General features: G+C 52.5%; 4 protein-coding genes across 11 annotated transcripts; all 4 read left to right on the forward strand.

Moving 5' to 3' along the window:
- Window positions 1-83: 83 nt before the first annotated feature.
- LOC144016599 (fibroblast growth factor receptor substrate 2-like) lies at window positions 84-6948 on the forward strand. 2 transcript variants are annotated; one of them, XR_013282942.1, is made up of 7 exons: window positions 84-689; window positions 2536-2605; window positions 3168-3264; window positions 3884-4070; window positions 5183-5305; window positions 5369-6529; window positions 6647-6948. XR_013282942.1 is itself a non-coding variant. In XM_077517940.1 (6 exons), the coding sequence occupies exons 3-6, from the start codon at window positions 3196-3198 to the stop codon at window positions 6439-6441; spliced, it is 1452 nt and encodes a 483-aa protein (XP_077374066.1). In that variant the 5' UTR covers window positions 84-689; window positions 2536-2605; window positions 3168-3195; the 3' UTR covers window positions 6442-6584. The 2 variants fall into 2 exon arrangements, 1 of the variants encoding a protein (XP_077374066.1); XM_077517940.1 differs by lacking the exon at window positions 6647-6948 and having other exon boundaries at window positions 5369-6584.
- A 643-nt stretch (window positions 6949-7591) lies between these two features.
- On the forward strand, window positions 7592-15806 carry tbc1d15 (TBC1 domain family, member 15). 5 transcript variants are annotated; one of them, XM_077517933.1, is made up of 18 exons: window positions 7640-8141; window positions 8914-9015; window positions 9113-9187; window positions 10215-10347; window positions 10418-10679; window positions 11555-11657; window positions 11741-11935; window positions 12357-12485; window positions 12558-12661; window positions 13011-13105; window positions 13192-13308; window positions 13387-13487; window positions 13574-13673; window positions 13753-13850; window positions 13917-14033; window positions 14101-14187; window positions 14723-14928; window positions 15665-15806. In XM_077517933.1, exons 1-17 carry the CDS (start codon window positions 8118-8120, stop codon window positions 14921-14923), a joined length of 2043 nt encoding a protein of 680 aa, XP_077374059.1. In that variant the 5' UTR covers window positions 7640-8117; the 3' UTR covers window positions 14924-14928; window positions 15665-15806. The 5 variants fall into 5 exon arrangements, with proteins under 5 accessions (XP_077374060.1, XP_077374059.1, XP_077374058.1 ...); XM_077517932.1 differs by having other exon boundaries at window positions 15659-15805; XM_077517934.1 differs by lacking the exons at window positions 7640-8141; window positions 15665-15806 and adding an exon at window positions 7592-7631 and having other exon boundaries at window positions 14723-15109.
- An 84-nt stretch (window positions 15807-15890) lies between these two features.
- Window positions 15891-19496, forward strand: LOC144016598 (tryptophan 5-hydroxylase 2-like). Of its 3 annotated transcripts, XM_077517936.1 has the most exons (12): window positions 15939-16025; window positions 16128-16862; window positions 16924-17040; window positions 17644-17827; window positions 17895-17995; window positions 18082-18149; window positions 18219-18415; window positions 18475-18610; window positions 18690-18816; window positions 18889-18984; window positions 19056-19189; window positions 19273-19496. In XM_077517936.1, the coding sequence occupies exons 2-12, from the start codon at window positions 16554-16556 to the stop codon at window positions 19445-19447; spliced, it is 1644 nt and encodes a 547-aa protein (XP_077374062.1). In that variant the 5' UTR covers window positions 15939-16025; window positions 16128-16553; the 3' UTR covers window positions 19448-19496. The 3 variants fall into 3 exon arrangements, with proteins under 3 accessions (XP_077374063.1, XP_077374062.1, XP_077374064.1); XM_077517938.1 differs by lacking the exon at window positions 15939-16025 and having other exon boundaries at window positions 16541-16862; window positions 17644-17860; XM_077517937.1 differs by lacking the exons at window positions 16128-16862; window positions 16924-17040 and having other exon boundaries at window positions 15891-16025.
- Window positions 19497-20624: 1128 nt separating this feature from the next.
- On the forward strand, window positions 20625-24368 carry LOC144016635 (protein fantom-like; the record flags this gene model as incomplete). The annotated part of the gene is made up of 9 exons (XM_077517976.1): window positions 20625-21078; window positions 21834-21969; window positions 22034-22341; window positions 22409-22487; window positions 23208-23300; window positions 23372-23477; window positions 23540-23686; window positions 23770-23843; window positions 24131-24368. Coding segments are annotated over exons 1-9 (1242 nt in total), but the record flags the coding sequence as incomplete, so codon positions are not given.
- Between the last annotated feature and the right edge of the window lie 5 nt (window positions 24369-24373).

Consider the following 24373-nt stretch of genomic DNA (forward strand, 5'->3'; position numbering starts at 1 on the left):
TGACGATTGAACTGCATATTTAAAAAAAATATATAAAAAAAAATCGACCTCTGCGCATGTGCAGATGGTAGCTAGTAGCTGGTTGGCTTGGAACTGCCTCCGCTCGTGGCTGGCTGGCCAGTGGTTTGCTGGTGAGTGATTGGCTAGGTGGAGCTTGGCTGACTCGTGATTGGCTGGCTGGCGTGCGGTTGGCTCCTGATTGGTGGACTGCTGGCTTGTCTGGAAGTTTTGAGCCCGACGGAGTAGCTAGCCAGCTAGCTAGCCTAGCGGAGTAGCGGCGGTGGCGGAGAAGAGGCCAGCAAACTTTCTCTTTCTTTTTTTCTTGTTTTTTTTTCTTCTACTTCATTTTCCACGGACGGCGTCAGCGTCGCGCTCGGTTGGCGGTGAAGCGCCAACGCCTCTCGATGGATTCCGGGCGCTTTCTGCGGCCTGTGGTTTCCGAAGGCGAGCTTTAGACGACTTTGGGGGAAGAAGTTGTGCGGATTGTTTTTTTTTTTTTTTTTTGGCGGAGGAGGAAAGAGGAAGATGGACGCGGCGGCGGAGCTCGTGTAGCAGCGGGGGCTGATGCTGATGCTAATGCTAAGCTAACTGGTACTAATGCTAACGCCGACCGTCGGTCGGAGCTGCTCGGCCGGGCGCAGCGCGAGGACCGCCGCCGCCTTCGGAGGCCTCCAGTCGGCTTCAAGTTGGTGAGTTTGTTCTGCTTCCTTTTTCGACCTTGCTTCGTTTTCTGCATGTTGTGTGCTCGTCTAATTAGCCACTTAGCATCGCCTGCTAGCCAGACAGCTAGCCTAGCCGTGCTAACCAAACAAGCAAAAAATAAGTAACGTGCATCACAAACCAATTCAGCAAAGAGTTTCAAACTTACTTGAACAAAATTGTCCTCTTCTCACATTTTGGCCTCTTCAACTTTTTTCTTCTTTTGCGGCTTCCATATGCGCTTTCCACTAACTTAACTACTTTTGTACTTTCGATGCAACACTCGAGTAAACACGAGCTGTCAGTAACAACAACTTTTCAGTCCACGTCTTTTTTGGTTCAGTTAAAAAGAGCAATGGATTCAATTGATGCTTGTATTTAGCTATCATTGAACGTGCACACGTTGATTCTCAAATATACTTAGCAGCATGTTCAAACTTATGTTTCGTAAGTATTTAATAGGTCTTTCTTAATACATATGGATTGGAGTCAAAGTACTATTAAATACGTTATTCCATCTATATCATGACAAATAATAATAATAATGCATCAATCACTGTCAAGATGATATTTACCAATGTATTTATTACTAATTGTACAAATAATACTACAGATGCAACTTAATATAAAAAAAAATCAACAAATGAATCCATTATTTCAATATTTTTTTTGGATGACATTCATAGTTGTCACTTCAGTTCATCCACAATCTTGCTCTTTGTTTTTCCAAGTGGTCATTTTTGCTGTGACTGGCAATTTGCTACCTCGCGCAATTTTGCCGTGAATTGAACTGCAGATGGACAAATTCTGAAGCCAGCGAACGTGTACCAGTTGGTGGCGTACTGGTTCGAATGCTTTCCCCGAAAGTGTTCTCGGTCCTCATTTTTTGCAGCCAGTTTCTTGGCTGTTGTCACCCAGCCCTTCCGTTTCACGTTTATTGAGGAATCAAACAGTTATTGAATGAAAAATTCCTTTGAATGTCATTGTTGTCAGGGAAATCCCTCCTGAAGATGTGACCAAAGTATTGATTAGATCATTTGGGAAAACAATCTTTTGTTGAGCCAAGGCTGAGGCAACCAAAATCTCAAGGGTAAGCGGCGAAGAAAAATATCCAAAAGTATGAATCGTGAAATAATGATCTTAACTTAGTGCAGTCCCAAATAATGTACTGTGTGCGTGCGTGTGCAAATGTGAGCTTGCGGAATTGACCACAAATTGCACGGAGCCTCGACTTCTCTTGTTGACAGGCAAAAAGAGAGATTTCTCATCAATAACCATTATCGACAAAAATAGACTCTTAATACTCGAAACGTACTTCCTGTGATCATTCTGTCACTTTTGGACAGACCGTACAAATGTGAATTTACCAAATGATCATGACTCTAACCTTTTTCTTTCTTTTTGAGTACTTTTTTTTTTTTTTCCCCATTGCAGCCTTGTAGAAAGACATCACATTTTATTCCTCTGCCAATAAACGTGTTGGCTTAAGTGTGTTTTTGTTTTTACAGAACCTGAGTGATTTTTTTCTATATTGGTATTTTCTTCTTTTACATTTTGTTGCAAATGTTCAATATTGTTGGGAAATGAAAGATAATTGGTCTGAAAAAGAACTTTTTTTTTTTTTTTGGTAACGTCATCGTGAGATGAGCGCCACTAAAAACAAACAATGCTGTCGTGATGGCTTGGGAGGGAAATCAATCAAACTGAAAAATTGATAGAAACGATTCATTGATTGGCAAAATGGTTGTAAGTTAATGTGATCATCAATTATTGATTGTTGCATCTGTAATGACAATATAGTCATTTTTATGTTTTTGCTTTGGATTTCATCTGCAGCTGATTTGATCTCCATGATCATGATTGCCGTGCCGATGATTGCGCCGCTAAGCATGGAGGACGACCTTCGGTATGTTTTTCTTGAAGAGCCTGATGTTGATGTCGATGTCGTCGGCACTTGGCATGGGCCCGTTACTTTCACATCTCATCACTGCGCTTTTCAAATTACACCTCCAAAATGTCTTTTTGGAAAAAAATACAAATAAATATTTAGGAAAATAAAAATGGCTTTTTTTATTCAACACAATCTACTGTCAAATTGTCTCCTTAAAAATAATCCCAAGTTGTTCGACACAGATTCATAACAATCACATTTTATAGTTAAAAAAAAAATGTGTACTTTCATTCCAACACCATATCTAATGTCTAATGTTCCAAATCTATGTGATTTTTTTTTTTTAAAATAATTGAAATGCTTGTGAAAGCATTAAAGTATTTGTTTTGGTGTGTCCGGACGGCACGTTTTCCTTGCAGCCGATCCACGGCGGCAAGAGACCGCCTATCAGTGGCGTATGTCAATGTTGCCGATAGGTGGGCTGCTTTTGCTTTTCTGCTTGAAAGTGTCAAGCTGGTCATTGGCCCATGTCGAGTCTCACTTCTTTGCACTGTTGTCATGTTTGTCGTGTGCGCAGACGAGCCGCACGGGTGCACTAAGGCATCATGGGTAGTAGCTGTTCAAGCTGTCCAGACAAAGACTTGATTGCAGATAATCATCAAAGTAAATTCAAGGTGGGTATCCTTTTTTTTTTTTTTCCCAGGCTGCAGGAAGTGACACATGAATCGTCTCAAAGCTTTTCTCGACACGCGTGCACGTTGGGATGAAGATTCAGATTGCGTGTGTGGGATGTCAAGCAAGCGGCAAAATCCATTTTGCTACTTGCCGTCGACTGAAAATGGCAACAACCGATCACGGCTCAGCTTGTCAGCGTCACGTTATTAAAACTCAGAAAACGGATCAACCGTGATTGGTCACAGCAAGATGGCTGCCCGCTGAGATTTATTCATATTCCGCCAACACAGTATTCATTCGAATTGTTAGTTTTTTTTTCTTTCAACATATTGTTTTCCAAATGATTTTGGACTTGACTGTCAAGCGTCAAGTTTCAAGTAAGTCCCAATCAAGCTTTCAAATTTTCATGTCAGTCGAGTCGCGTCATCTGGCGTCATGTCGCTGTTCACGGGGAGGACATCCAAATGCTTCCTTTCCATATTGATGACGAGTAGCAAACGTGACAAGTGGCCGCCATCTTTGTGCCAAACATGAAATGAGCACGGCGAGCGCTTGTACTCGAGTCGGGCGCCGTTCGGTCGATGTGACGCAGCGCGCGTGTCCCCCGCACCCGTCCAGGTGATCAACGTGGACGACGATGGGAACGAGCTGGGCGCCGGCGTGATGGAGCTGACGGACGGCGAGCTGGTCCTGCACACGCATCGCCGCGACGACGTCAGGTGGCCGTACCTGTGCCTGCGGCGCTACGGCTACGACTCCAACCTCTTCTCCTTCGAGAGCGGACGGCGATGCCAGACCGGACAAGGTGAGCGCACCCGCGATGGGCGTGTCTGCTGGCGTCATCCATATATGCAAGTGTCATTCATTGTGCGTGTTGGTGCTTTCCATGCGCTTTGTAAGTTGAGCTACATTTGTGGCGTCTGCTCATGCTTTGTTGATGGCGCCAAAGCGCTTCTTTTACACCACACAAGTCTCACGGCCCACCTTACAGACGCAAAAGTGCGCTCCATGCAAAGTGCACCATCGAGTGCAGCCTCCTCAAGAGGCGCTCGCCAACCGGTTTTCCATGTTTCGCCCCATTCACACTGACTGCGGAATGGACACGGTGCGTTTTCCGCCAGAGCGCAAGATGACGCTGGAGAGTTGAGTTCACGCGATAACAAGTATTTATAGAGAGAGAGAGAGAGTCCTATTTGCAAACATGCGTGCCTGTTGTCATAGCCACATGCATTTAGACTTGATTTCTTCTACCATGACTAAGTAGGTTTTGTCTTTCAATAGTGTTATTTTATTCAGAGTTCATTTTTTGTTTGAAAAGTCCGACTCATATCATGCTGTGTAGTTAGCAGGCTTCCCTCCCCCCAAAAAACAAGTTTGCAAACGGTTTTAATTTGAAAGATAGCAGATTGACCTTGATGCAAGTTACCCGACTTCCTGTCCGGCTCGTGTCATTTCTTCAGCTTCAAATCCGCATGCGGCGTCCTGAAAAAATCTTCCGAATCGGCGCATCCGTTCCACACCGCCGCTGGTGTCACCTGAGACGCAGACTCGAATGCGCTCGATTCTTGTGGCGTCCGTATGGAAAACGCACTGCGTCCGTTCTGCAGTCGATGCGAATTGGGCGTTTCTCGCCATTAGCGCGCCTGATTCGTGATCCGGATCGTCAGCAGGCTTCTGCAAAGCTTGCCGGCGAGCTCCATCATTTGATTCAGCTGCGCTGAAGGAGGGAGACATGGAAAACGGGCTGGATTACAGCTCTGGAGGATCAAATTTGGCTGATTGGTCTGCTTCAAAACCTTCCTGGACTTTGTGGGTTTTATCTGAGACAACACAGCACATTGAGCTTCCCCGAAACAGTCTTGATGCACACCCGTATGTGGCACGCGCACCCCCCTTCACGTTGCGTTTCTGTCGCAGGCATCTTTGCGTTCAAGTGCGCGCGTGCCGAGGAAATCTTCAACATGCTGCAGGAAATCATGCACAGTCACAGCATCAGCGTTGTGGAGGAAGCCGTGCTGGAGGCGGCGCTCTCACCCGCAGGTACGCGGCGCTCGGAAAAGCGCGTCGTCGTGCCCAACGCTTGCTAACGTTTGGCGGTTTCAGCCCTAGGCTACTCGGTGCCGACGGTGCCCAACGGCGTGTCCCGGCTGCCGTCGGCGGGAGACGTCCCGTCCCACCCGTCCAGCCGCCACCCGTCGGTGGCCAGCACCCGGCTGCCGTCGGTGGGCGAGGAGTCCACGCACCCCCTGCTGGTGGCCGAGGATAGCGCGGCGCGCGCCGCCGTCCAGCCGGCGCCCGACGAGGGCTTCCAGGCGCACACGTACGTCAACACGGCGCGGCTGCTGGAGGAGCCGCCCAGCCCGCCGGAGAGCCCCGCCTCCCCGGAGGCCCCGCGCCAGCCCAGCCCCCCGCCCCCGGCGCCCGAGCCCCGCGTGCTGCTGGAGCCGCAGGGTGCGCGCTTCGTGCTGGGCCCCACGCCGGTCCAGCGCCGCTTGCGCGAGGCGGGAGAGACTCGAGAGAGCGACGGCGACGCGACGACGGCGGCGGCGACGACGGCGCCGCCCCGCTGCTGCCGCCGCCCGCCCCCGCTGACCCCCGACCTGCACAACGTCAACAACTCGGCGCAGCGGCGCACGGCGCTGCTGGACTACGAGAACCTGCCGGCGCTGCCGCCCGTGTGGGAGGCTCGCAAGTCCAGCTGGGAGGACGAGGACGGCCCGAGGACGCCGCCGCTCAACGGCTTCAACCCGCACGGGCCGCCGCTGTCGGCCGCGCCGGAGCCCTCGCACAACTACGTCAACACGGAGAACGTGACGGCGCCGCTGAGCGCCCAGCGGCCCGACACGGCGCGGCGCCGCCACGACGCTCCCACCGTCTTCAACTTTGACTTCCGCCGCGAGCCGCCCAAGACGCTCAACTACATCGAGGTGGAGACGGACGGCGGCGGCAACCGGGGCGCCTCGGACGGCAGCGACCCGCACACGCCGCGCACCCCCAGCTCGCCGCCGCCGCCCGGCACGCCCACGAGGCGCACCGAGCTCTACGCCCTGATCGACATCGAGCGCACGGCCGCCATGTCCAACCTGCAGAAGGCGCGGCCGCGCGACGACGGCACCTCGCGCAAGACGCGCCACAACAGTACCGAGCTGCCCAGCAAGAGCGCCGCCGCCTTGTGACTTTGCTCTTCTTCTCGGACGGTACACGTGTCAGTATTACTGAAGCAAGCATTCCATTTGGCCTCTCTTCATGCTGCTCCCACTTTCGGTACACGCCTTCCTTTTGTTGATTGCGCCGCAATAAAAAGTATCTGCTCTTTGTATGCCATTTGATCTTCTTCTCTGCTTCGGCGGTCTCCCTGACGAACTGGCGGCCGGATTCCAGATTCTCCGGATTGGCGAGTACGCTGAGGTAGGTGGTCGCAAGCGGGCAAAGGCTTGGCGAAGGTTCCTTCCGAGTCGGACCAACCGGTACCGAGGGAACCGCAGCAACTGGCCAGCGACCCACTTGACGGACACGCCCAAAACACAAAAGTCAAGCGATGGGAACAGCGGCAGTTCTACCTGGACAGAAAAAAGAGAGAGAGAGAGAAAAAAAAAACTGCGCACAGGATATCATCCTGAAGGAGAAAACTGCATTTATTCCAAAAATGTACAATTGGCGGCAAAAAGACATGAAGAGCACGTCGACGCAAGCTTGTCATGTTCAATTGGTTGCTTGATTTTTTAATTGTATTTTTTGTGAACCTTATTTATTTGTGGCTAATTATAGGATCAACGTTGCGGTCACTGAACGAGTGTGCAGAGGGTAAGGGCGGCATTCAGGTGTGTTTGGTAGAGGGAGTTACCAAAACTCCAGGACCAGGGTTCCCTTTTACCCTGGCTTAGGAATTGAAACAAACGAGCTCGGCTTTCAAAGCAGGGTCGTGCCCAGGATGAGGCTAATTGCCGACAACCGCTGGTACAGTATACACGTCATTGGACAAGAAGAGGACACTTTACATCCCACCTACATCACATTTCAAATAATCCACATACAAAATACTAGAACGTGCAGTTTCTGGGTAAAATAATATACGAGTCCAAATTTAAAGAGAAAAGAATGCTTAAAAATAGTAACTCCGAACATTTTTCCTCTTTTCTTGCTTTTACTCGGGACGGTGAAACCGTGGCCCACCCTCTCTGCCTCTAATTGGCTGGTAGCCGCTGCCGATGATTCGATTGGCCAACTCGAGGCTTGAGTACTGATGGGCCAATCGCAGGCCGAGTAGGGCGGGTCATGCCCAGGACGTTCAGCGAGAAGTTTTTTTTCCCCTCTATTAATTCCAAAGTCAACATCCAATAAGCCAAGTGCGCATCTCCAATTCAAGGTGCATTATGGGTAGCGGCGTGGTGCATTGTGGGTAGGCGAAACTACCAAACGGTCATTGAAAATGAATTGGATCCGATGGAATCGGCTCTGATAGAAACGTTTCAACGGCTGGAAAGTTGCTGTTTTTTTCTTAACATGCATGACATGTGGTTTACTGATATCGGGGAAGTTGACTTGCAAGCTTTAAAGTGTACAGTTAGGCAAAGATTGTCACACTCTAATCTCCGCCATTCAAATTGAGGGGGTAGTTGGTAGCCTTATTTATTTTTTTCCTCGCGCATGCGCAAACTTCGCTTATTCAAACTGAGCACACAAAACAGAAGCGTGCTGTCGAACAAGACAAAAGAGAGAGAAAAAAAAGAAAAACGTAAGCTAGAAGAGAAGCACGGCTCGTCAACGGGCGGGCGGGCTCGAAGCGGAAGCTAACCGGAAGCTGACGTCTGTGGTGTTGTGGCGTTCGACAGGCACGTGACTCGTTGGCAACATGGCGGCCGATTCCTCTGCAAAGGTATAAACAAGGCGTGTCTCTCCCGAGATCGGTCGCCGAGGCAGCGCTGCTCTGACGGCGTTTGTCGGAAGGACGCGAGCCGTTTTTGACACTCGTTCCACCGCCGCTGCTCGGAAGTGTGGCTAGCTGCTTGCTAGCTCGCTAGCAAGCAGCGAGCCAGTCCGCCGCGTCGAGGCTCTTGAAAAGCTCGCAAGACGGAACGCGTCGTCAACTAGAGCGGCGACCTCTTCCACTTTGTCTCGGCCGAAATTGACAAGACAACTTGCCACATGATAAACGTGTTTTCTTTCCCTCGGCCTGAATGTTGAATGTTGAGCTGCGCTTGTCGGCTGTCACTTGTCGGCTGCGCGTGGAGTGTGCGCGAAATCCAAATGAACTCAGAATGATGCTGAACGACAACATTTGTTCAGCTTGTGCTCATCGCATGATGCGGCGAGTTCCCAAGCATTACCCACAATCCTTCACTGCAGTGACATGTTTTTTGGACACAAATGCTATGTTGCCATTTTCTGTTCATTATTATTATGGTTCTTTGGACTGTGTGTGGGTTTGCTCATGTCAGTCCCGCCTGTTTGGCTGTCTTGACAAGTGAGAAAACGATTTCAACTCGATGCAACTTTTGACAGCTGTCGCGAGTCTGCCACAAACAGCCACATTGATATTGTGGAGGGAATCGCAATATCGATGTGAATAAACGTGTTAGTTCCACTTCACGTCCGCTTGTGTGTGTTGATGTTGTCCACATGGTCTCTCGCGTGTGTGTTGTCTTCAGGTTTTGTTGGAGCTGGACGGCGTCTTTATGCATCCACGTGAAGATGACGAAGACGCGCAAGAAGATTTTCTTGTTTGTGGTTCACTTCGAATCGTTGAGAAGGTTTGTACAGGCTAACGTGTCGTCATTTTGGGATGATGGAGGAGGAATTTAGTGGACTGATGAAGTGTTTTGTTTTTTTAATTGTCCCCCTTGGCAGGACGCCGACATCCTGATGGAGTTCACACCGCTCGAGGATTCCGTGGACCCTTCACACATCGTATGTGCCGCCAAGGTGCGTGAATAGAGCGCCTCGGACTCCTTCGGGGCTGCCGCAACCCAAACAAAGTTTGCTCATAAACACTTAAAAAAAAAAAAAAAAAAAAAAAAAAAAGTTTGCTCATCGACCAGTCGCAATTTGACTCAAGTCTGTCTCGTCACTTATGTGTTTGTCAATTCAGCAGGCTTCCATCTTTCACATGAGATGCCAAACATGAAAGGGATACTTGACTCACTGAGACATTTTCAGCAGTCAAAAGTTCCTATTTTGTCCAGAATGAATGTGCTAACTAACTTCATTATTTTTCATGTACAATTAGTACCTTTGAAAACAAATGTTTCCACTTGCTGTCTACTGAAGATGACATCACCTGTGATGAGGAAGTAGGTAACGACCAATCGTGGCTCAGTTTACTGAGCAAAGTCAGAAAACAGGTGAGCCATGATTGGCTGTTACCAACTTCCTCAGCACAGGTGATGTCATCATCAGTCGACAGCAAGTCAAAAAATGACTTTTTCATGAAGGTATTAATTGTACATGAAAGATAATGAATTTATCAAATTCATATGAACTTTTCACTGCTGAAAATTGTTCAATGAGAACAAAGCCTTACATAATAAACTCCAAATATTGTACGTGTATTACATATATATTCAAATTTGAAGTTCTTTAGCTGTCAGTTATTTTGCTGCTTTTCTATTGACATTTTTGCAGCGACACGTTTCCTCTTTTTTTCTTTTCTTGAATTTTTTTTGCCTTCTCTTCAATTTGTATGAAATTGTAATCTTGTCAGCTGCTGTTGTTGTTAGCAAAATCTTTTCCCCCCTGACAAAAAACTCGGCGATGCCGTTTGCTGTCCCGCCTCCAAAACGCCCGCGAGCAAACGTGCGCCGCAGAAGTGACGGAACGCGTGCGTCCGATATGATTTTGCGCGTTTGACGTTGCGGTTGAGACGAGCGCAAGTGTGATGGAAGTCGACATGCAGTTTGACATGTGGGCGCTCGCTGAACGCTAACGCGGGCGCCGTGTGTTGTGCCGGCAGGACTCGAGCTCGGTGATGGAGTGGGAGCGCGACGGCGGCCGGCGGCCGGCGCAGCGCCAGCAGAGCTCCGAGACGGAGTGGGACCTGATCAACGCCGCCTCCTTCAAGAAGAAGACGTGCGCCGCCAGAGAAGGTCGGCGCGAGCCCGGCGGCAAAACAACGCGTTTTGTCGGCTGACGTGTTTTCTCGTGCCGATGCGTCAGGTTTGGCGGCGGGCGGCCAGGAGCGCGGCGGCGGCGGCGGCGGCGGCGGCGGCGGCGGCGGCGGCGGCGGCGGCGGCTTCTTTTCCGTCAGCCTGAGTCAGCTGTCCGCCGTCACGCTCCAAGAGGAGCGCCGGCATCGCTGCGAGGCGCCCGCGCTGCTCTTCGCGCTCAAGGGCGCCTCCTCGCTGCCTCCTCTGCACTTCCAGCAGGGCGGCAGCAAAGAGCTGCTGGACGCTCTGAGCCGGGTGGCCGCACTCAGCCGGTGAGTACGAGCGAGCGAGCGAGCGAGCGCCAGTCGCTCGCCGGCGCCCAAGCGCTTCATTTATATGCTAATTGTCTCCCTTTGAGGCAAATATCAACTTATGAAAACTCTTATCGCAAACCTCCACGCAGGAAATTGAGCTCACATCCTCACGCACACACAAACCTCGGCCATGTGGAGACGGCACACAAACAAACAAATGTTCTTTTCTTGCTTTTTGCCCGCTTGTGACCAAGAAATGACGGAACCATTAACAGCAGTCAAAAGTTCATATTTTGTCTATAATTAATGTGCTCACTTCCTGATTTTCATGTACAATAAGTACCTTTCATCCATCCAATTTCTCAGCCGCTTATCCTCACAAGGGGGTGCTGGAGCCTATCCCAGCGTGCTTCGGGTCGGGTTGTCAGCCAATTGCAACAATTTGTACCTTTTTAAAAAGTCATTTTTCTACTTGCCGTCGACTGTTGATGACATCACCAGTGCTGACGACCAATCGTGGCTCAGTTCGCTGACCAAAGCCAGAAAACAGGTGAGCCACGATTGGCTGTTACCTGCTTCCTCAGCACAGGTGATGTCATCAACAGTCGACGGACAGTAAGTGGAAAAACGCTTTTCCGAGGTATGAATTGTACATGACAAATAATGAAGTGAGCACATTAATTCTGAACAAAATGTCAACTTTTCGCCGCTGAAAATGACTCGATGATCGTTTGAAGCAAGCGCATGTTGATTTCTCACTTGCAGTTGATGTTTGCTGTCAAACATTTGTCGTTTCCAAAGTTGAGAAAAGTTTTCCTGTAAAACAAAAAAGGCACCAACGGGCAACAGCTGCCGTTGTTGTGATTTTGTTGCTGACGCTCGATTGTGTGCAGGTGCGCGGAGGAGCCGTCTCGCCTGCTGATCGGCGCTTCCAACAAACTTCTGAGTCAGTCCTTCGAGAACCTGGCGGATGAGCACAACTTTGGCCCGGTCCACGTAAGTCCCGAAAGCGCCGACTCGCACGCACGCCAGCGCCAGCGCCAGCGCCAGCGTACTGACGCGGCCGCCGCGTCCGGCAGAAGTTCCGCAAGGATCCGTACGTGACCACGTTGGGCCGCTTCTCCAAAGTCACCAACTACATCTTCGACGCCTTCCGCGGCAGCGAGGAGCAGCACCAGCGCCCCCCGGAGGAGGTCGCGCACCTGCTGGGCGAGGTCATCCCCGGCCTGGAAATCAACCAGCAGGAGGAGCCCGGCTTTGAGGTGGTCACCAGGGTGAGACCGGCAGCTTCTCGTTAAGAAGGGAAAGTCGCGCTGCGGCAAGTCGTCCAGATTTCCTTCTGCTAATCTTGCAAGTCGAGCTTGTCATGTGCCGCTCTGGATATTATTAACAATTCAAATATCACTCACATTGTTAAAAAAGGAGCAAAAATACTGGCTAGGTCATTGAAAAAAAACAAAAACTGTGTTTGCGCATGTGATGACATCAGAATCGAATGTCAAGTCGTGTGACACGAAGGCCATGAAACCAACGTGTGCTGGTCTTGCCACGCGTGTGACACGCGTGTGACACACGTGACGTGGTCCTCCACACGGATGAGCAATTGAGACATCATCATCATCATCATCATCATAGCAGAGCTTTCAAACAAATAAAATCCAAAGACATCAACTAAAAGCCGCCGTCACCCGCCAGGTGGACCTGGGACCGCCGGCGCAGGTGTCGCGGAGCGCGCCGGTGCCGGCGGCCGCGTGGCACGCGCATCAGGACCAGGACGGTCGCCTGACGCACGTCGCTCGGATGCGAGAGGCCATCTTCAGGGGGGCAAGTTGCCGTCGGCCGCAGTCGCCTTTGATTCTTTTGCCGTGGCTTTGATTGCGTTTGGTTGGCCGGCAGGGTTTGTGCCACGCGCTGAGGAAGGAAGCCTGGAAGTTTCTGCTGGGATTCTTCCCGTGGAACAGCACGCTGGACCAGAGGAAAAGTCTGCACCGGAGCAAAACGTACGTAGCCACGCTCGTCTTCACCACGTTGGCACGGCTCCGTCAGCCGTCCTTGTCATTTGGAATCGTCTGGCTTCTTACGTCCCCTCAAAAAAGCGGGCGACCAGCTGAGACGGTTGCTCAGTGACACTTTTTCAAAGCGGCACCGGGTTGTGGCTTGAAGCCATCCGACGTCGGACGAGAGGCGAGATCCGCCCGGCCGCTCGTCCGCCCGTCGCGGGGACAAACAAGACAATTGAGAAGAAAAATGCGTTGTGCAAAACGTCGGAATTCGGTCGCCAGTGCGGCTTGCGCGTCCCGGCATCCGACTGCCGGGGGGATTGCGACGGATGTGCCGTTTGTGTTGCAGGGACGAATATTTCCGCATGAAGCTGCAGTGGAAGTCGCTGAGCGAGGAGCAGGAGCGAAGGAACTCGCGACTTCGAGACTACAAGAGTCTGATCGGTGAGAAAGCGACGCTGGCTCGCTTTGCTGAGCCTCACTCACCGTCCGTCCGTCCGTCCGTCCGTCCGTCCGTCCGCCGTTTCCAGAGAAAGATGTCAACCGCACAGACCGAAGCAATCGATTCTACGAGGGGACGGATAATCCGGGTCTGGTCCTCCTGCACGACATCCTCATGACCTACTGCATGTACGACTTTGACCTGGGTGAGCTCGCGACCGCCTTCGGTGCCGTCACGTTCCGTGCAAACGTGCAAACGTGCAAACGTGCAAACGTGCGTGCAGGCTACGTGCAGGGCATGAGCGACCTGCTGTCGCCCATCGTCTTCGTGATGGAGAACGAGGTGGACGCTTTCTGGTGCTTCGTCTCCTTCATGGAGCAGATGGTGAGTTGTCGCCAGCGCAGCAAGCTGAAGTCGGCGCGTTGTTGTCATTTGGTTGCTTTTTTTTTTTTTTTGCTGCTCCTTTGCAGCACGCCAACTTTGAGGAGCAGATGCAAGGCATGAAGACGCAACTCATCCAACTCAGTTCGCTGCTCCGGCTGCTGGATCCAAACTTCTGCAACTATCTCGGTATGCAAAGAGCCCAAATCGGGGATGGCAATTTGAGCTTTTGCCCAAAATGAGCCCAAATGTTTGGCCTTGATTTCAGAATCTCAGGATTCGGGTTACCTGTACTTCTGCTTCCGCTGGCTGCTGATCCGCTTCAAGAGGGAGTTCTCCTTCCACGACGTCCTCAGGCTGTGGGAGGTGAGTGGGCGGGGTCGTCGGGGTCGCGACCCGGCCGGCGTGACCCGCCCCCGCGTTTGCGCTCAGGTGATGTGGACGGGCCTGCCCTGTCGCAACTTCCATCTTTTGCTGTGCTGCGCCATCCTGGACGCGGAGAAGCGCACCATCGTGGACCGCAAGTTTGACTTCAACCAGATCCTAAAAGTAAACGTCCGTCCGTCCGTCCGTCCGTCTTGTCGGGTGGCTAACCGGCGCCTTTGCTTTTGGCCAGCACATCAACGAGCTGTCCATGAAGCTGGACGTGGACCAAATCCTGGCAAAGGCGGAAAGCATCTGGATGCAGATCAGCAAGTGTCAGGTAGCGACTGGCAAACGCGCACCAACGGATGGCGAGCCGCTGCGCTCGTGCACCTTTTTCTTTTCTTTTCTTTTCTTTTCGAAAGACGCCTTCAAATTGGCCATACGATCGCATTTACATTTCCAGTTGACGGGTAAAACAAACAACAACAAAACCACATAAGCAGAGGGCGGCGCCGCGCTCTGCTTCCCCGTTGCCATGGTGACTGGCCAAATTGATGTGCTCTCTTTCGTGCAAGTGAAAAGTTGAGAAAAGCGCCGCAAGTCAGATGTCCTCTCATCGAAATGCGTATTTTGTGAAACGCACCAACCTGATGATGCACAAACAAAGACGGCCCTCAAAAGTGCCGCCCAAACGTTTGAATCAGCAAATTGCTGAAACGGGGACAAATGAAATGCCACCAATAGGGGGCAGTGTCAAGTCCAGCACAGGAAATGTCCTCAAGTTTTTACTGATGATGATGATGATGATGGACGCGTGCTACGTTTTGCTTTCGCTCACGCGTGCGTTTGTGCCGATCACGTGTCGTCCTCAGGGCCTGCCGCAGTCGCTGGTCGGCATCCTGGCGTCGGACTCGGAAGCCGGCGGCGAGCCCGGCGGGGAGGCGGAGTCGTCGGCGCCCGCGTCCGCGTCGGCGTCTTCGTCGCATCGAGACGAGCGCGCCTGCGCCAACGCCAACGGACGCTTGCCGGTTGCCGACTGTCGACATGGCGGCAAAGTTGCCTTCATGTCGTAGCCGAGGTGGACTTTTTGCTTTTTCTTCTTTTTTTTTTTTCTACCGTCTGCACTTTTTGTCACATGTGCCGCAAGACAGGAAGTTGCAGCCAGACACATTTTGTGAAGGAAAGAACGTTTTGGCGCACGCGGGCGAGTCGTCGCTTGGCAGCAGATGTCAACATTAAAAAAAACAACTTGCACTTTTTCATGGCTTGACTTTTGATTTTTTGCATGTTGAAATGCGCACGCACGCGTCAAGTCAAACGCTCGCGTTTGTTTGCCAGCCTTTGAGCAAGGCACGTTTTGGGCAGCAAACCGTAAGCCGACTGAAAGAATTGTCGTGAAGAAAACGCACAAAAACGTCACTTAGGTTCCACAGACTTGATTCGCTGGCAATATTTTGTTGGGTTGGGGGCAGCTCAAGTCACCAATTATCAACTCTTTAACACATTCAATTTGAAATAGTGCCCTGCTCCCAAAAACGTATTTATACGTTTTCTGTTTTTGTGCTAGTGCATACAGAAGGCTTTTTGACGCAGCCTCTGAACTGAAGCGGCGGCTTCAAGCAATGGTAGTAAGCACAAAAACAGCCAGCAGGCGTCAGCAGAGTATAAGAGAGCGGCACCGAGTTGTGAATGATGATGCAACGTCGCCAGATTTGAATGCTAATTGCTGCAAAACTAAGAGAGAAATATACTTTTTTTTTTTTTTCTGCTCATGAAAGAAGTGACTCTCATCTTCCGTGTTTTTCAAGCAATAGAAGACAATATTGAGTGGGCCTTGGTCCAAATCCAGGAAAAGAGCGAAGGGGCTTGCTTCACTCAAGATGGCTGCCGAAGTTAAGAGGCTAACAAACGAATGTTTGGAAAAGCTCGTCCATCGATCAATATCGCCGTTCGCATCAATCGTCGGTCGCGGCTGGACAAGCAGAATCGACTGTTGCACGTGCGGATTTGACGTTTGGCAAACGCACAAGTTGGCGCCCTCCGACGTCGGACCAGACGGAACCGCCCATCGGCGTCGGAAACCGCTGCAACAAGACCGCAGGACGGACGGACGCACGGAAGCGGCCCGACTCGGACTCGGACTCGGACTCGGACTCGGACTCGGACTCCGGCCAGGTACGTCAGATGCTTCAACTTTCACCTGTGCTGATCTCACCTGCAATGCTTGCTTGCGTTTGCGCTCTGGCGGACTTGACGACATCGTTTCGTGGCAAACAGGAATCGTGCGTGGGCGGAGTCGACACATCAAAGTGGTCCAAGCGCTCGCTTGGCTTCTTTCAAGTCCACCGAATGAGGATTTTTTTATTTTTTTTCTCCCCAAATGAGTTTTTGTGGCCTTCAAAGTGGACTTTGGCGCCGGATGCGACCCGCTATCGGCGCATCGACTCATAAGGCGGCGCCGCTTTCATTTCCTGACTGACAGGAAATTGGCGCAGACCGGCAGGTGCTCGTTGTCGTTATCAGTCGAATGTGTTGGCCCACCTTTTGTGCGCGCGGCAAAATGCAACATCCGCTGACGGCAAACATTTCATGTTGATGTCGCAATTGTCCCATCGAGAACATTCGACAATTTGATGCCATCGGCAGAAAATCTGAGCGGAACATGAAACGGTTGACGGATGGCGTGAGGAGAAGCGCGTCAAAATGTGGCCCCGCCTCCCCGGCCCCTCCCTACTTAAGCGCGGCGGCGGCGGCGGGCGCGTCTGTTGCGGAGCGGCGGCCGTGCCAGCGTTCAGACTGGATCGCTCGTGGTACTCGTACACTCACTGGTTCCCGATGGCGTCCTCGCACGTCAGGACGGACGAGCGGCGCGAGGAGGCGGCGGCGGCGGCGCCCGCCATGCAGCCCGCCATGATGATGTTCTCCAGCAAGTACTGGAGCCGCCGCGGGCTCTCCTTCGACTCGGCCATGTTGGAGAGCCGCCCGCCGCTGCGCCACACCGGCGGACGGATGGTGAGTCGTCGGAACATCCGACCGCCGCTGCTCATGTTGACCTTTGCGTCCGTCCGTCCAGTCCCGCCGGCCGTCCTTCAGTCCCATCGGCGAGAGCGGCGGCGGGCCGAGTCGGGCGGTGGTCTTCTCGCTCAAGAACGAGGTGGGCTGTCTGGTGCGAGCCCTGCGACTCTTCCAGGTCAGTCGGCAGCAGGCGCGCGTTCGAGTCCCACGCCAATTTTCATTTGACCTCGTGTTCAATATTGTTGTTTTTCCATCCACTTCGGTTGAATTCGCTTCCAAGCGGCTTCAGTTTCGTTTTGCGTATTGTGTGCAATATTTGAAAAACAGCATGACGGCGACATCATCTTTTGGTGCTTTTCTATTGGCTGCTGCTCACTTTCAAAGTTTTTCTAGTTTGTTTTGTCAACATAAAATGTCGTTTCAGTTTGTTGTTTTTTTAAATCAAGCATTTCTCTTATTTTTTTCACCAAGAAAATAGTTTTTGGAGTCAGTTTTAGTGAACTGCAATCAAATGTTGTGGATTGTGGACGACTTTCTGGCTGAGTCGGACGCGTTTTGTCGACTTTTGCCGTCTTGCATGTTGACCCTTTTTTTTTTTTTCTCCTCCCCCTCACCTCGCTCGCGTCCTTCCTGCCGTCGCTAGCAAACAAACTGTTGAAAATGCTCGTGTGGCATCGATGACGTCACATTCAGTTGCAGCTGTCGATCCGTTTTTGAGCGGGGTCAGGTCAAAAGGTCGGACTGCAGTCGTGACGCGTGACGTGCTCGCCGTCGACAGGAGAAGCGCGTCAACCTGAACCACATCGAGTCGCGGCCGTCCAAGCGGGCGGCCGGCGAGGCGGAGATCTTCGCCGACTGCAGCTGCGACAAGAAGGACTTCAACGAGCTCCTGGAGGTCCTGAAAGATCACGTCAACATCCTGTCCTTCAACACGCCCGCCCACGTCTGGGCCGCGCAGGCCGGTCGGTGCGTCGGTCTCGTCCGATCGGCGACCGGCGCCGGCGCCCACGCTGTGTTTGTGTGCCGCAGATGAGGACGACGTGCCGTGGTTCCCCATGAAGATCTCCCAACTGGATCAGTGCTCGCACCGGGTCTTGATGTACGGATCCGAGCTGGACGCCGACCACCCGGTACCGCGACGCGCGCGAGGCGACGGCCGCGCCGCCGACGCCGACGTGACTCCGACGTGACTCCGTGCTTTCTTTTTGTCCTTCAGGGCTTCAAAGACGACGTTTACCGGCAGCGGCGCAAGTATTTCGTGGAGGTGGCCATGAAGTACAAGTTGTAAGCGAGCGAGCGGCGGCGGTCTCGCGGTTCCATCCCGGCGCCGACGACGGTTTGCCTGCGTTGCAGCGGTCAGCCCATCCCCCGCGTGGAGTACACGGCGGAGGAGGTGCGCACGTGGGGCGTGGTCTTCGGCGAGCTCAACAAGTTGTACCCCACGCACGCCTGCCACGAGTACCTGCGCAACCTGCCGCTGCTGGCCCGGCACTGCGCCTATCGCCACGACAACATCCCGCAGCTGGAGGACGTCTCGCGCTTCCTCCGAGGTGCCCGACGGCGCTTTCCGACGGCGCCGTCCCCGTCCTCACTCTCGCCCTCTTTGCAGAGCGCTCGGGTTTTACCGTGCGACCCGTCGCCGGTTACCTGTCGCCGCGAGACTTCCTGGCGGCTTTGGCCTACCGCGTCTTCAACTGCACGCAGTACATCCGCCACAGCACCGACCCGCTCTACACGCCCGAACCGTGAGCGCCGCCGCTGCCGGCGGAGATCCGACGTTCCGCCCGCCGTGCCTCACCCGTCGGCGGTGCGTTTGTGTTTCAGGGACGCGTGTCACGAGCTTCTGGGTCACGTCCCTCTGCTGGCCGACCCCAAGTTTGCGCAGTTCTCGCAGGAGATCGGTCTGGCGTCTCTGGGAGCGTCCGATGACGACGTGCAAAAGTTGGCCACGGTGAGTACGGCGGGCGGACGGACGGACGGACGGCGGACGGACGTTTGTGGTGACGCGCGCGTGTGCCCTCAGTGTTACTTCTTCACCATCGAGTTCGGCCTGTGCAAGCAAGAAGGTCAGCTGCGAGCCTACGGCGCCGGTTTGCTGTCGTCCATCGGGGAACTCCGGGTACGCAGCCGACCTTTGAACTCTTTGAGCGGGGTGGGCGTGGCCCAGCCTGACTTTTGTTTGTTTCCAAGCACGCCTTGTCGGACCAGGCCTGCGTGAGGCCCTTTGACCCCAAGAGCACCTGCATGCAAGAATGCCTCATCACCACCTTCCAGGACGTTTACTTTGTCTCGGAGAGTTTTGACGAGGCCAAGCAGAAGATGCGGTAAACGCGCGCGCGCGCGCACCTTTGGCGCGGCACGTCGGCGTGCCGGTGACCTTCTTTTTGTTGGTGTTATCGTCTTGCAGGGAGTTTGCCAAGAGCATCAAGCGTCCGTTCTCGGTGTTCTACAACCCGTACACGCAGAGCGTCGACCTGCTGAAAGACACGCGCGGCATCGAGGACGTGGTGCAGGACCTGCGCGGCGACCTGACCACCGTCTGCGACGCTCTCGGCAAGATGAACACCTACATGGGCATCTGAACGGCGCCGGCACAATCTTTGAATGAATAAACATGCTTGGCACACCAAACGTACTCGAGTGTCTTTTTGGGAGCAAATCGGCAAGCGCCGGCCTCATTTTGCTCCGCGTGAGCGTCTTGATCGGCCGCAAGTCGCAAACGAGGACATTTGGAAACGAGAGCGTTCGTCTCTGGCCTGCTGCCAACTCGGGTTCAGTTCCACAACAAGAACGAGACCAAAATCATTTTCCAAACTAGACTGGAATCAAAGCGGCCTTCATCAACAATAAGTGGCACGAAATCCATCTCCACTTTTGTTGTCTTTCGCGTCATAAAAGCGACTCCAATCTATCAACGTTTGAGTTGATGAACAAAAATGATCTGAAAATGAAAATCATTTTGTCAACACATGGAGTCACGTGATTGTTTGTCAAAAGTTGTTTTTCATCCAAAAGATGAGAACGTTTGATGTGAAATTGTTTTACAATCAATATCATCAATCAAGAGTAAAATGATTGTCCTGATTAAAGCTTGATGTATAATGTGACGTTTTCTTGGACTTCACTAAAAACTCCCAAGCGTGATTGAAATTGGACTCAAAATTTCAAAATGATGACACACTCGCCAACATTGGCCCGATCCAGACTGAACAGAAGGGGCCCGAGGGCTGGCCCTTGAGGGCCCCGTTCCCGTCCAATTTGCAATGGTCAAGTCAGTGCTTTCCTCCAAGTCGGACCTGAAGCCTTTTCGCAGTTTCCAGCCCGTTCAAGTATTTTGTGTTCCAGGAAGTCAAGAATTGGAGCACCGTCACTGCTCAATCTGACCTCATTTATGGCCGAAATTGGAGCTTTCGGAAACGTGACTGCAATTCATCCAAAAGTCAAGAATGGGGTTGAGTTGATGACGAAACACTAATCTTGGTTCATCATCCGTTTTTCCCTCAAAAAGTGGACAAGGAGCTTGCGACCCGCAAAAGTACAACGACCTCCTTTCCACAACTGAGATGGAATAATCACGAGTCCTCATTTACACTTGACTCATTTTTCATATTTCATGTCGTAAACAAGGTGAAAGTAGCCACCATAGAGAAGGCTGTGTTGTGTGTCTCTTTGTTAGCAAATTCTGAATCCATCTCAAACATTTCCTTGCTTAAAGAGTTGAAAGAGTTGTTTTTGTTTTTTCCTTTTTTTAGTCATTGTGCGTTTCCTCTGACCACACTCCGGCACAGTAGGTGGCGGTAACGCGCCTTACACGTCAGATGCCAGCCGCCAATTAGCAATAGAAGAGGAAAGAACTGGAGGAAAGAATTATTTTTGAAATTCGGATCGTTGACGGTGGAGGAGTCCGAAAATCCGCCAACTTTTTTTTCTTTTCTTCTTTTATCGTATTTGAAATGTCTTCCCAACATGGCCGCTTCGCGGGTTGATGAACGTGAAAGCCGCCAAGAGAAATCCGCTTGCGACTTGCCGAATGCGAACAAAAAACATTTTCTTGCATTTTTCGCTCGGTCTGAATCGGGGACTGATAAAAAGTCTACTTGAGCGGAGATTTTTCATCTTTTCCATCACTTTTGTTTGAAGCGTGAAGGAAAGATGTCATTTCTGCCGGATGAGCCCGTCAAGGACATCAGCGTCCCTCTCAGACAAGCGCAAGGTTTGCCTTCATCACATCAACTTCACATGTGCCGATGATGATGATGATGATCTTCATATTGGGTGCACATTCATTCTTGTCAAGGCCTATAAGGCTTCATTAGTAGCGTGATTTGAACTCTTTCTTTGTGCAGCGCTGTGATGAAAAGTGCATTGCAAATGGAATGTATTGTGATGATGACGATGATGACGACGATGATGACGACGATGATGACGATGACGACGATGATGATGATGATGATGATGACGATGATGATGATGATGACGGTGACGATGACGATGACGATGATGACGATGACGATGACGATGACGATGATGACGACGATGATGATGATGACGACGATGATGATGACGATGATGATGACGATGATGACGACGATGATGACGATGACGACGATGATGATGATGACGATGATGATGACGATGATGATGACGACGATGATGACGATGATGATGACAACGACGACGATGACGACGATGACGATGATGATGACGACGATGATGATGACGATGACGATGATGATGATGACGACGACGACGACGACGATGACGATGATGATGACGATGATGATGATGACGATGATGATGACGATGATGATGATGACGATGACGATGATGATGACGATGATGATGACGACGATGATGATGACAATGATGATGACGACGATGACGACGATGATGATGATGATGGTTGCGCACCGCTCAGGTGCTGCGGGGCATCCAACAAGTCGCATTGACTTGAACGTTTGCGCTCAGACTTTCCGGACGTGCGCACGCGTGCGGACGTGTCGCGGGTGTCCCGGAAGGAGCTGGAGGACAACTTCCTGCAGCTGCACGACCACTCGCTGCTCCTCAAGCAGCACATCCACCAGCAGGACGACAAGATCAGGAGGTCGGTCGGATGTCGCTCGCCCTCCCGCGCTCGCCTTTTCCCTCACGTGTCGTCTTCGCGGCAGGCTGGGCACCAAGTTGCTGCGGCTGGTCAAGGACCGGCGTCGCATGGAGCAGCTGGCCGCGGGCGGCGCGCCAACGGCGGCCGGCCGGCGGGACGCCCGCGAGGAGGAGGAGGAGGAGCCGGCGGACCGGTTCCAGGAGAAGGTGCGAGCGCCGGACGGCGACAAGGAGAAGCTGAAGCGGCGTCCGCCGGCGGCCGGACGCCGGCGGCGGCCGCCGACCTCGCCCTGGCCCGGCGTCCCGTCGCCGGCCGCCCCCGCCCCCGGGAGGCGCCGCCACGCCTCCTCCCCTCCGCCCGCGTCGCCCGCACGTGAGTGGCGCGTCCGAGCGGCCGGCGGCGCTCGGACGCGCGCTGACCCTCGCTTTGCCGCACGCAGGCGCCGGACGTGTGGCGGGAGACGAGCGTCCGCCGGCGGACGCTTTGCTGGAGGAGGCGCGAGAAAAGATCGGAAAGCTGTGAGGCTCGCTCGCTCGCACCACATTTGCACGTTTGTCACCCGTTGCCCACCGGCGATCATGTCGGTGACCCGCGTTTTTGGCATCGCTTTTCCACACGGAAATCGAAGCGTTCATTGAGACGATGCCGAAAAGTCAAATGGACTTTCGCCAATGACCAAAGCGAAAATCGAGCATACAGCAGCCTTTGACTTTTGACCTCTCAAATGCGCAGAACGGTGGAAAAAGTGGTAGTAACTACAAAACGGCCAGCAGGTGGGAACAAGAGATGAAAACGAGCCGTTTACCCACAATTCGAAGCAGATTTGCGACTAACGATGAAACGTTGCTATCTTCGATTACTAATTGCTGCAAAACAGAAACAGATGACTTTTTTTGGGGTTTTCCTGATGAAAGAAGACACTCGAATCTTTCTTTTGCTAGCTTGCATGTTTTGATAGAAAGAGAAGACAATATTTTGTGGGCAATATTTTGTTGCAAAATCCAGTCAAATATGCTTCAGTCAAAATGGCCGCCAGTCAATCAGTTCATCAAGACGCTGCGTGTGAAAGTACAGTTGCAAAAAAATAGATGACGTAAAAGTTGAAGGAAAATATCGACTCGACTAAAATTGCATTCAAACTAAAAAACAATCAGATGACTCAATAATGAGTCAAAGTTGAATGAATTGTCGTCAAAAGAGGAACGAAAATTCAATGAAAACGTGTTTTTGTGCGTCAGCGAGAACGCGATGCAGTCGCAGCAGCGTCGCATCGTCGAGCTGCAGGAGGAGAAAAACGTCGTGCTTCAGCAGCAGAGCAAGTCTGAACTCAGGTGCGACTCGATGCTACGACGACGATGACGACGATGACGATGACGACGATGACGATGACGATGTGCGGCAGGTGGCAGATCAACAGCAACGTGACGATGGCCAAACTGCAGAAGCAGCTGTCGGAACGCCGCGACGCCGCGCTGGAGCTGGAGGAGCGCTTCCTGCGGCTGCAAGAGGTGACGCGCCGCCAGATGTCGCCGCGTTTGCCCGTCGGCGCTCACGCTTGCGCCTTCCGCAGAGCCAGCGCGCGCAGAAGGCGTGCTACGACGCCGCCGTCGGCGAGCTGGACGCGCTGACGTGCCAGCTGAGGGACGAGCGCGTCGGCAACGTGGAGCTCCGGACGCAGCTGCAGATGGAGCAGCTGGCGCACGGCAAGATGCAGCAGGTGTGGGCGGGGCCCGCCACCGCCGCCGCCGCCGTCGCCGCCGCCAACGCCGTCGCCGACGCCGCCGTCACCATCTGCTCCAGTTGCAGGATCGCGTGGACGAGCTGGAGCAGGAGACGCAAGTTGTGAAGGAGCAAAACGACAAGCTGCTCAACAGGTGACGATTTGCAAGCGAGACGCGTCGGACGAGCGCCGCCGTCGTTTGCGTCCGTCTTTGAGCCGCCTTTTTGTGGGCGATGAAATTGGACCGGCAACCCTTTCCGCTGAGGGGCGGAGCTACACGGGGCCCATCGGGACAATTTGGGGGCTTTGACGACTTTTTGTCGCAACACGCAAACATGCGAGCTCACCATTTGGCGATATTTGGCGTATTTGTGGCCTGAGCCAATCAACATGAAGGGGCGTCGACGTCGGGATGTTGTTGACGTGCGCGTGTGCGTGCAGCATGTTGGACGGGTCGCGGCGGCGGCGGCGGCGGCGGCAGAGCGCCGACGAGCGTCAGCTGGAGCAGAACGTGGCTCGGCTGGAGGAGGCGTTGCGGGCGGACCTCAACCACAAGAAGCAGATTCTGGAGCGGCTCCAAATCCAAACAGGTGACGTCACGCCACGACTCTCTCTCTTTTCTCTTTTCTCTCTTTTCTCTCTTTTCTCTCTTTTCTCTCTTTTCTCTCTTTTCTCTCTTTTCTC

Source organism: Festucalex cinctus, chromosome 3 (genome assembly GCF_051991245.1).
Source record: "Festucalex cinctus isolate MCC-2025b chromosome 3, RoL_Fcin_1.0, whole genome shotgun sequence".
Lineage (NCBI taxonomy): Eukaryota > Metazoa > Chordata > Actinopteri > Syngnathiformes > Syngnathidae > Festucalex > Festucalex cinctus.